The sequence below is a fragment of the Mesoplodon densirostris genome, chromosome 5, assembly GCF_025265405.1.
Source record: "Mesoplodon densirostris isolate mMesDen1 chromosome 5, mMesDen1 primary haplotype, whole genome shotgun sequence".
Classification (NCBI taxonomy): Eukaryota; Metazoa; Chordata; class Mammalia; order Artiodactyla; family Ziphiidae; genus Mesoplodon; species Mesoplodon densirostris.
The window spans coordinates 134,154,690-134,166,818 of NC_082665.1; the positions used below are offsets into that span (position 1 = coordinate 134,154,690).

General features: G+C 40.5%; 1 protein-coding gene across 1 annotated transcript in view; it reads right to left on the reverse strand.

The window, feature by feature from the left end:
* Window positions 1-12,129, reverse strand: part of ARHGEF26 (Rho guanine nucleotide exchange factor 26) — a 151,789-nt gene that overhangs the window by 115,291 nt on the left and 24,369 nt on the right. The window contains exon 4 of the mRNA XM_060100189.1: window positions 1,852-1,908. Coding sequence (XP_059956172.1) covers window positions 1,852-1,908 — 57 coding nt within the window. The remainder of the gene's footprint in view (window positions 1-1,851; window positions 1,909-12,129) is intronic.

Here is a 12,129-nt window from a genome sequence, read left to right on the forward strand (position 1 = left end):
AATCAAATCCAAAATGTGAAGATTCAAACAAAAAGATATGATAAACGATACAGAGTACATCACAGGAGAAGATGACTAAGTAGTAGTTTAATATAATAAGTTTAATGTAATAACTTAAAACATGCAATTGGGTCATCAACTACTGAAAAGCAAATCACATTAGACCTGTTAAAATATCTGTATAGGAACAGAAAGAAACCATAGTTAGATTTGCTGTCATTACCAGGGATTGAACCTGGGCCCTCGCCAGTGAAAGCAGAGTCCTAACCACAGGACCGCCAGGGAATTCCCAGTCATTACTTTTTTATATCACAAATCTAAATAAATATTTTCAAAATATAAGGGAAACAGAATAGGTTTAAAAGAAAAGAAATATTCAAATGGGACTAGGACCCTGGAGAAGCTCTTGAATTTGCCCACAAACAGAGAGAAATATTGTTTATGCCACTATGTTAACCGTAAAAAAAAAAGTACTGCCTGTTGTCCCTCACTAGGAGAACAGATTTTTTTTTAAAAGTAGTATTTGGAGAATGGAATACTATACAGTAGTTTGAATAAATGATCTAGATTAACATGCATTAACATGGATAAATCTCAAAAACAATGTTGAATGTAAAAAGCAATCAACCAAAACATATGTTCAGAATCATATCATTTATCTACATCTTAACAGACACACACAAGTATATGTACATAAATATACCTAATACATGATTGGATGGATACACATCAATTCATAATTATAGTTGCCTCTGGGGAGGAGAGGAAGGGAATGAGACAGAGGAGAATGTAGGACTTCTATTTTAGTGAAAGTCTTAGTTTCTTTATAAAAATAAGAAAAAAATTATAAATGTAATACATTTTTAATTCACAGAGATGTATACACCAATGTTATATACTATTTTGTTTTTTTAAAGTTAAAAAAATGGCACTACAGGGCTTCCCTGGTGGCGCAGTGGTTGAGAGTCCGCCTGCCTATGCAGGGAACGCAGGTTTGTGCCCCGGTCCAGGAAGATCCCACATGCCACGGAGCGGCTGGGCCCGTGAGCCATGGCTGCTGAGCCTGCACGTCCGGAGCCTGTGCTCTGGAACGGGAGAGGCCACAACGGTGGGAGGCCTGTGCACCGCAAAAAAAAAAAAAAAAAAAAAGGCACTACAATGCATCCTTATATTTTTGTGTTATTTCAGGCCAATGAAATAAGAAAAAGGTATCTCATGTCCTCTGTGGAATTGATTTACATGCATGTATATGCCTAAGCTTCTGTATCTCCATGCTCATATGTATAAAACAGAAGGAAAGTACTCTGACAACTTCGCAATATTATTACAGTGAGCAATTTTCTTAAACTGTATTTATTAAACTTCAAGTTATAAAACCCTCTTATTATCTGTTTTACTTTTTATTAGGTAAACTTTTATTTTGGTATAATTTTAGATTTATAGAAATCTTGCAAAGAGGGTTCAGAGTTCCTATATTTCCTTCACCTGGCTTTCCCTATCCAGGGTACATTACATTTTGTCTGCAGACAAATATTCACACTTTATTCAGATTTGACCAGTTTTTCCACTAACATCCTTTTTCAGTTCCAGGATCTAAGTAATGTCTGTTTCATTTTTCAACGTATTTCTTCCAGTGTAAATACACGCAGACTAGGTGCTTTGTTAAGTTAAAATGACATTGGTATATTTTAAATTTTCTTTTATGGGGGTTTATGTGTAGTTTTATTTGACAATGATCACATACTCCTTCTGTAAAAAAAAAAAAAAAAAAGAATACATCGTCAAAGGAAAATGCTGAACATAATAGGCATCCCTTGGAACCCTAAAGCATCTGCTTGGTGGAAAACATACCTCTTGTCTCTTTCTTTCTTCCTGGCTAACTGTCTGAGATAATCCATTTCTTTTCACCTAGGGGGAAAAGCAAAATAAAGTTGAGCGCATTTACTTAAACAACTGCTCTATTATGTAAGACATAACTCTATGCCCTTCAAAAATGAATTAAGAGAAATTATGCAAAATGTTGAATTCAGTACATACTAATTTTGAGTCTCACACCCCTCAAATGACATTTAATTACACAAATAAATTAGCATAGCTCAACACTAAAGAAATGAAAAGTGTCTAGAACACTATCCTATCAGGTTGAGTTAATCTGTTCTACTTTTAGTTCTGGCTGTTCCTAAAATACTTATGAAATTAATCTTCTGATTCATAACTGAAGAAATTCCTGATAATAAAGAAAATGAAGCCACCACTTTAAGAGTTTACTGCCCAGAACCCTGGTCAGCAATATGGTGTCCTTATGACATTGAAAGAGTAATTTTAACACTATTTTTTCACAGAGACTCAGTGGAACAGCAATGCTCTTTATAAAAACCCAATCAGGGCTTCCCTGGTGGCGCAGTGGTTGAGAGTCCGCCTGCCGATGCAGGGGACATGGTTTCGTGCCCCGGTCCGGGAAGATCCCACGTGCCGCGAAGCGGCTGGGCCTGTGAGCCATGGCCGCTGAGCCTGTGCGTTCTGCGCGTTCGGAGCCTGTGCTCCGCAGCGGGAGAGGCCACAATAGTGAGAGGCCCGCGTACCACACAAAAATAAATAAATAACTTAAAAAAAAAAAAAAAAAAAAACCCAATCAAACAAGGAAACGCAGTCCCCTTGGCCCAATTTCAGCAGTCTTTCAGGCATATTTAATTTTGACAAATAAGGATATAACCTGATAGTCTTTGGAGAAGCCACAGTAGCTACAAGAACCAAGAATGCTAGTACCATATTTGCAGTAATACGGTTGTATCCCTAGTTGAATCCCTGAGGTTCCTATAACTCAACTGCCACACATTTTTACCTGACTGCTGTAGTCCCCATCAAAATTCAGTCTCTAACCCAAAGAGTAGAGGCTGAACTATGAACTCCATGAAGGCAGGACCTGGAGTCTCTTCTGATATACCCGGCACTGAGTCTGGCACATGAAAGATATTCATGCTTTTCAGTTAAAGTTTAATTAGCAAAAGGTAAGGCATATGCAAAATACCAACCAATTAAATCCTGCACTTCACAGGAAGAAGAGCAGGAAGAGAGTGCCCTCCCCTTGTGTGAAAAATTAATAGCAATAAAATATAACAAAGGTCTTCAAACGTTGGCTATCATACTTCTCAAAAAAAACCCTTAAAAACCATGTTCCCTTAGACCCATTTTTAAGTTGGCATCTTAAATTTTCGTCCTAAACGTAAAGAATTTTAAAGATACATTTTGCTGCTAATTGTAAATTTAGACATTTTAACCATGTGTTATTACACTCTTTTAAATGTATCCAATGGAATATAAAAACCATGATGACTAAATACCTATTGCATAACATCACCTATTTAAAAATAAATAAGCTTTTCTTAACAGTTGGAGATTTTACATTATTCTTCTTTCTCCTTGAAATCTCATTTCTATGTCAATCCCACCCCCCCAAGTTTCCTAGTATAATTCTATGTGTCAGGGTGTCTTATTAGTCACCCTAGCATACTTTAACACAAAAATAGGTTTTTACATTTAATTTTCTAAAATTTCCTGTGAGCAATGAGCTTTAAGCATAAAGACTCTTCTGGATTGTAAAACCACTACAAATAGCATTACTAATCTATAATCAAAATGACACAATTACTTCCAATTTCAATGCATTTAGCCCTAAAAGTAAAATTTTACTGACAATGCACCTCTGAGTGAGACGGTGGCTTAATTAAAGGAGGCTTTGCTGAAACCAGTATTTCAAATTGACCCCATTTTATCTTGTGCCTGTGATTTAACATGTTGAGACAGGGCACCAAAGTAAGATTTGATACGGCTAAGAGAGGTGGCTTTCTTCAGAAAAATGGCAAAGGGGGTAACTGTGAAAGTGGAAGCTGGAAAAAAACCAAAACAAAACCTGGTGTAACACTTGAACTGCAGATACAGTCTCAGTTTTAGAAAAAAGAATACCTACGAGTTGAGAATCTGGAAAATGGTCCCCTTAAAACTACTCCTGCCCACCTCACATGGTCTTGCTGAATGCCCCGGGGTGTGATGCATATCCCAGTGTGAAGACCGCTGGTACACAGTTCTCTACATTGTGGGGTCAGGGAAATAAAGACAACTACATGTTACTGCCTTTAATCTGATTGTTGGAAAAGGTTAGAAAGCAGTACAGTAGAGCAGAAAGAGTCCTAAATCAATAGTAAAATCAGCAATCATTTACTGAGCACCAGGAAATATGCTGTGTGTTTTATACCCCATTCCCATTGAATCCTCATAAAAATTCTAAAAAGCCAATACTACTTTTATTCCCATTTCACAGATGGGAATAACAACTAAGGCTTAGGATCCCAGATCACACAGCTAATAGGTAGCAAGGCCAGGATCCCCATCCAGGTCTGTCAACTTCAGGGCTCTCACTCTTAATCATGATATTACCAGGGATAGGAACTCCCAGCTTTCTATGAGAGGCACCCCCATTTCTACGGTTGGATGACCATCACTACAACCCCTTCTAATGCCAGGTCTGTACCAAGTCTCCATATGCTTGTTTTCATCCACCCATATCACAGAATGTTGTAATGCCTTACCCACCATCCTGACCCTAGGTCAGCCTGTCAGCAAGAACTCGTGGCTAAAAAGGCTTCTTCAAACATTTTAGTAAGGTAGGAGACTGGACAGAAGAATGAAACCGTTCAGAGCTGCTCCCATTTGGTTAACCCTGAGCACAAACTTCACAGGATTTCCTGCCTGACACAAAGTCCTGGCAGATGGATATTCCGGCATCACACCCACTGTCTCTGCAGGTGAGGTCACCAGCAAGAATTTCCAGGCCACCGGCATCTCTATCCACGCCTACTGCTGAGTTCAAACCCGGAAATCTTAAGGGGAAGAGAGAGAAGCATGTGGGCTTAGAGACCTACCCAGATACAGCTAGTTTACTGAGGGATAAAGAGTACTTCATCCTATCAAAAAGAAAAAGAAAAAAATCCCCAGCTAAAGTAGTTGCTCTTCTGAGGGGGGAGAAGGTAGTTTTGAAAAAGGCAAAGTACTAATTGCATAGAATTATCATCTTTCACTAATAATACTAATTTAAAAAATGATAAAATATTCCCTTACCCAAAAAAGTCATTAGTAAGAGACCAGCAGCCCATACAAAACTGACCAAAAAGAAAAAAAGATTCCATGAAGCAGTCTTGGGTTATAATTAAGAAAACGGGCACACTCGGGGAATCTGAAAACTGGCTCTGGAGAGTTCTGATGAGCCAGCTCCTCCTGGCTGGCTGCCAGACCACTGCTCCAGGTCCTGGCTGGACAGGTTCTTCTCCTGAGCCAAGAGGAAGCATTTTGTCCACCTGAGACCTTCCACGTTCAACTCTAAATTAAGCAGAGCAGGTGCCTGGAGGTCGAAGGTCAAGAGCGGCAAGATGATTTCAGAAACTGAAGAATTGGGAAGATGAAACCAGAGAAAGAAGGGGAGAGAGGACATAAAAGAGGGCCTCACAGAGACTGGCAGAAGGCAGGCAGAGAAAACTGGGGGAGAATGAAAACACAGAGCAAAATGTCAAGCGGAAAGAAACAAGGGAAGAAGGGGGTAAGGGAGGGAGGGAAAGGAAAGAAGGAGAGAGAATGTGTGCAAAGATTTTAATAGTAAATATCTCTGGAAATTGTCTATTCAAAACCAGTGACCTTACTGTTAAACTGAAGTAAAAATCATCTGAAGGCCCAGGCTCTTCTTTTGCACCAAAAAAAAAATGTGTATAAAGCATATGTTTATACCTATAGTTTTTATATTTACATGTTTTCTGCAGTTTGCACAGTTTTGCTAAGAGAATCTAGCAAAATTCTCCAAGGGTTCTCCTTGTTTCCATGTATGGAAAAGAAAATACACCACCTTCCAAAATGGATTCCTATTTTGTTATCTAAACTGAAAGAAATTAAATTGTACAGGCTCTTTTTTTATTTTTTAAATATATATTTTGCAGTGGTGGCTCTGGCCCAGCACAAACGGGAACACACAGACAGCCAAGCAACACTCCTTTACAGCTCTCTTCTGACCTCACTTGAACTTTCTCATTCCTCACTGGTCTAAATTTTTATTTTTATTTTTTTGTGGTACACGGGCCTCTCACCGTTGTGGCCTCTCCCGCTACAGAGCAGAGGCTCCGGACGTGCAGGCTCAGCGGCCATGGCTCACGGGCCCAGCCGCTCCGCGGCATGTGGAATCCTCCTGCACAGGGGCACGAACCCATGTCCCCTGCATCGGCAGGCAGACTCTCAACCACTGCACCACCAGGGAAGCCCTGGTCTAAATTTTTTATTTAACTATCTCATCAAGTAGAATTACATAAGTAGTTTAATGAAACATTAAGAACTAGATTCCATTTGGGGTTCTTGATTTCGTATAATCTAAGCAATTCACAAAACTCTTCAAATCTTGCCATGGCAGATGATAGACTCTAAGGAGAAAGCATGAATATATGTCAATATTGTCAACATTTGAAGTGGATAAAAATTAATTCAAATAAAACAACAAAACTGTAGCTCACAACTATAGTTCTGACATAAGTTGAAAAATATGAACATATATTATGTGGCCTGTCAAGATAGTGAATGCAGGGAACTCACTAATGTCATAACAGTCCTAAATTCATAAGTGTAAATTATATTTTTACTGCTGTAACTGCATTGAAATTCTCCTCCCATGATTTCTGTAACCAGTATATTTTCCAGGTTCAAAAGAGACAGAAGTTAACAACTGGCTAAAATTAATAAAGGACAGTAGAAGATACTTCATCTATGGATATGATACTGTCTTACTAGACCCAAGATATAGTTTTTGAAATTTATAAAAGGGTAAATAAACTCCCTAAAGTTCAGACCCAAAAGTTAATTAATAGATACTCCACCTAAAATTGACAGCGAGTAAGTCAGAGAAAGACAAATATCGTATGATATGACTTACATATGGAATCTAAAAAAATGATGTAAATGAACTTATTTACAAAAAAGAAATAGACTCACAGACATAGAAAACAAACTTACTGTTACCAAAGGGTAAAGGGAGGGAGGGATAAATTAGGAATTTGGGAGTAACATGTACACACTACTACATATAAAATAGATAAACAGCAAGGAACTACTGTATAGCACAGGGAACTATACTCAACATTCTGTAATAACCTATATGGGGAAAGAATCTGAAAAAAGAATAGATATATGTATATGTACAACTGAATCACTTTGCTGTACACCTGAAACTAATACAACATTGTCAGTTAACTAGACTTCAATTTTTTAAAATGGTTAAAAAATCAACAAATAAAATAAAATGGATGCCGATTTCCTTCTTGATACTTTGCCAATCTGAGCTTGTTAGATGACTAACCCACAAAGGAACAAGCAGGCTTTAGGTAGTAATTCCACTCCCGCATTCACCACAGCTACAGGTGTTTTCACCTCGTGAAGAACTGTGTTAGGAAAACCACGAGCTTTGCACAATGTTCCTTGGCCTTTGACGCCACTGACTGGAATAGGTAATAAGCCAGGTTCTCTGCACCTCCAACAGAGCCCTGAGGTTGCCATTTATACAGAGCCTATCTACAGGATAGAGTCAGCCCTGTACTTGTGGACAGAGCCAAGATGAACTACACCAGTCTCCTGGCTGACCAGATGATCATTTTCTTTTTTTTTTTTTTTTTTTTTTTTTTTTTGCGGTACGCGGGCCTCTCACTGCTGTGGCCTCTCCCGCTGCGGAGCACAGGCTCCGGACGCGCAGGCTCAGCGGCCATGGCTCACGGGCCCAGCCGCTCCGCGGCATGTGGGATCTTCCCAGACCGGGGCACGAACCCATGTCCCCTGCATCGGCAGGCGGACTCCCAACCACTGCGCCACCAGGGAAGCCCCAGATGATCATTTTCTATGGGGTAAACAAGGATATGTCCTCAGGCCCTCTGTGACTTGACAGTGTTTCTAGATAAGACAGGTGCACATTCCTTCTGTTTTTCACCGCCAGCCAGAGAAACTAGAATAGGAGGGCCCCCAAAAGACTGACAGACCAAAAAGGCTCAGAAATGTAGTCAATTAAAAATTAGAGGGCTTCCCTGGTGGCGCAGTTGAGAGTTCGCCTGCCGATGCAGGGGACATGGGTTCGTGCCCCGGTCTGGAAGGATCCCACATGCCGTGGAGTGGCTGGGCCCGTGAGACATGGCCGCTGGGCCTGCATGTCCGGAGCCTGTGCTCCACAATGGGAGAGACCACAACAGTGAGAGGCCCGCGTAGCGCAAAAAAAAAAAAAAAAATTAGATCAGATATTTATAATCGAAGATCACTCAGGCTCCATAAAGCACTAATGTCCATTGAATACCCATTGGAGCTAAGACCTTTAAACTTGGAGTTACCCACTTGCTGAAAATTGACTGGTTTATTCATGCCTCCTGGTGATTTGCTATTCATGGGCTTCTATTCTCAAGAGTTCAAGTGGGAAGAGAATGAATTGCAAAGTAAAATTATACCACGTGACACAATCACTCCTAGGTCCTTTCTACAGACTTAACACAAGCCGAATAGCCCCTGAATTATAAATGAGCTAGAATTCTTTCACTGCCAACAACATGGGAACAGCGGCTCTCTGAGTGTATGTTTGAAGTTCCTAAAATGAAAAATCTGCCACAGGTCCGAAACACTGTCCTCTGTAAGCAGTCCCTGCAGGCTGTCTCGGGCCCCGCCATGTCCACCGAGAAATCACTGAAATACCATCCACCTAAGCCACAAGCGGCCGCAGAACATCCACATCAAAGAGCCAGAGATCTGGATAACCAAAGATCAGATAAATGAGGTCAAGATGGGGACAATGCCATATTTTTAGGGAGGAGATGGTAAATAGAACACTATTTTTTAGAATAATGAGAGGTCGAAGACAATGGCCCATTTAATAAAATCATATGCTTAATTTAAAAAGATGTCAAGTAACATGCCAGGGACCTTCTCATTCATTTGTTCAAAAAACCAGATCTCCTCTCTGATCTACATTGTTAAGGTTAATTCTACAATCCTCACCAAAGTTCTTGAATCTCAAGAAACAGCAAGCTCCCCCAGACTCCCAGAGGTAACCTCAGATCTGCTAAAACTGTGGCGAACTCAGATAAGACAGGCCAGGGCTTGGGGCTTTTACTCAGGGCTGAGTCACCCTCTGCAGACAGAGCCAGGATTCCTGATTGAGCCCCAGTTACTTCAGTACAGATATGAGGCCTAGGGGACAGACCACAAACGGCAAGGTCACTAAATGCACAAGAGTAAGTTGCTGTGCTTTGTATGATTTAGGAGATAAGCATGCGTTGCTTCCTTTGTAGCCGGCCCTCGTAAACCAGCATCCTATATCTAGCCAATTCCTGATTCAGAGTATTGAATCTATTTCTCCAACTACCAATGTAGCAAATGCTTACCATGCACCAGGTACTGTTCTTTCCATGCATCTAAAACGTCTAACAATGCCGCAAGTAAGTGATTACTATCGCTATTTTACAAATAAGAAAATGGAGACACAGGAAGTTAAATCATCGTTAGCCCTAATAAGTGGCCAAGCTGGGATTCAACCCAGGCCTGCTTGCTGCCTCCAAGGACTAATCTCTCTTTTTTTGTTTTTATAAATGTATGTATATATTTATTTATTTATCTTTGGCTGTGTTTGGTCTTCGTTGCTGCGCACGGGCTTTCTCTAGTTGCGGCGAGCAGGGGCTACTCTTCACTGCAGTGCGCGGGTTTCTCATCACGGTGGCTTTTCTTGTTGCGGAGCACGGGCTTTAGGCACGCAGGCTTCAGGAGCTGTGGCTCGTGGGCTCTAAAGAGCAGGCTCGGTAGTTGTGGCGCACGGGCTTAGTTGCTCCATGGCATGTGGGATCTTCCCGGACCAGGGCTTGAACCCGTATCCCCTGCATTGTCAGGTGGATTCTTAACCATTGCGCCACCAGGGAAGCCCCAAAGACTAATCTCCTAACCACCGTGGTGCACTGTCTTCTCATGCTTCTGAATTTCTTAAGAGGTGTGACCTGCAGCTACTTTTCCCTTAAACTAAGGTCCTCCCCCTGGATGCCCCCAGAAACTGCATCCCTAACTGAATTCCCAGCTCCTGCTGCAGAGAAAGTTAAGCTGTCAGCAGGGCGCCTGGCAATTTAACTTGTTGATTAGTACTGACATTTGTGGAATCTCCTCAAATTCCTCTCTTTGACTTGTGGCTCTCAAGTCATTCCCCTGTGGGCTACTGAGCCTGGACCCAAGTGTACTCAATCTCTATTCCTCCATGAGAGAGAAACCCAGTTCTCCTTTTTCTATCTGCAATCAAGAGGAGAAAATGAGATTAGGACATACATGAAAAGCTCATGACACAGAAGCAGAGAGGATAAAAAGTAAACTGGTTTTAGGGGAAAAAGATGATTCCATAAAGTTATTTAATAAAAGATGAGCAATTTTTAAAAGTGGAATATTTAATAAAATACGGAGGAGGAGACCAGACTAATAACAGTGGTGAACAGTGGAGGGGGTTGGGAATGGTGGTAAAATCAGAGCATCTTTCAGTCTTAATTGTTGTGTTTAGTTTTGTAATAAGGTGAATGTATTTGCATTACTTTTGTAATTCAAAAATAATTGTTTCAAAGAACTTAAATTTTGATTTTAAGTTGGAATATTAGGAATAAACTAATGACTAACAAAGGGAATTGGTTAAAAGAACCAAACACCTACCTATTTGATGAAATATAATATGAGCTTTACAAAGGTTGTTGTGGAAGAAACTTTAATAACATGGAAAGTCATTCACAACATTGTTAAGAGAAAAAAACAGGTTACAAAACAGCAGGTTTAATGACCTGAGAAAATATTTACAACATTGTTAAAGGGAAAATATGAGTAATAAGACAAAATTATTGTGTTAATTTTTGCCTAAAGGAAAAGGAAAACTCTAAATACACATTAAGAAAAAAGAAAAAGTCTGAAACGTTATATACCAAAATGTCAACAGTGATTGGACGGGAGGGATTTCAACTAATTTTTATTTTCTTCTTTTTATCTATTGGTACTTTTTGATTTTTCTATAATAAACATCTCAGCTTTGGAATTAAAGCATTATTTTTAATAAAAACTAAAATATGTTCCAAAGTCGTCTCTCAAAAAAGAAACAAAGCAAGTAGGACAGGCAAATGGAGCTGTTTACGGATGCCAATAATACCTGTATTTCTTTGTTTCTGCCCACAGGAAAGCTCTTAAGTGAGAGGTGACCATGAGAGAGATTTCGGTCAAGCCCAAACCGGGCAGTGGCTTATGAGGCAGTGTTGAAAGCAAGTGATGACGGGCAGGCGTGCAGATGGGCGCACAGAGGAGGACTCGGCTGGAGTCGCATAATTGACAATGACACTGATGACATAGTGAAGGCATGAGTCAGGAAGGGGCTGACGAAGGCAGAACAGGTCTGAGGGGCTCCTCTTGCAGAAGAGGACACCGGTTTGTAAAGGTGGTGCCAACATCTTTGCTGCCATTTTGTTTTTGCTTGTTGTCTTTGGAAAGTGGCAGACGGAAGGAATGATCACCTCCAAACAGTAAGTTCCTTAGAAAAACACTGACACTAAAGATACTTTCTTAGGTTGGCAATAAAATCTAAGCTGAGTAAAACCTGTTTTGGAAAAATGGATACTAAAGTGAACTAAGAGGGACTTCCCTGGAGGTCCAGTGGTTAAGATGCAGCACTTTCACTGCCGGGGGCACAGCTTCGATCCCTGGTCAGGAAAATAAGATTCCACATGCCACATGGTACAGCCAAAAAACTTTAAAAAAAAAAGGGGGACTGATGTTTTACATGAGATGTTCAAAGCACGCAGTGGTTCCACTGGACAGGAATTACCTTATTATTATATGGAGGAGACCTGAGAAATAGGCACAGAATTACCACTGTTCTCCCATTTACCTATATCTCAAGCTTCCTTCAAGCAATAGTTTATATTTCTATTGCTTCTATTTTCCACTCTTTTTTTTTTTTTTTTTTTTTTGCTGTACGCGGGCCTCTCACTGCTGTGGCCTCTCCCGTTGCGGAGCACAGGCTCCGGACACACAGGCTCCGCGGCCATGGCTCGCGGGCCCAGCCGC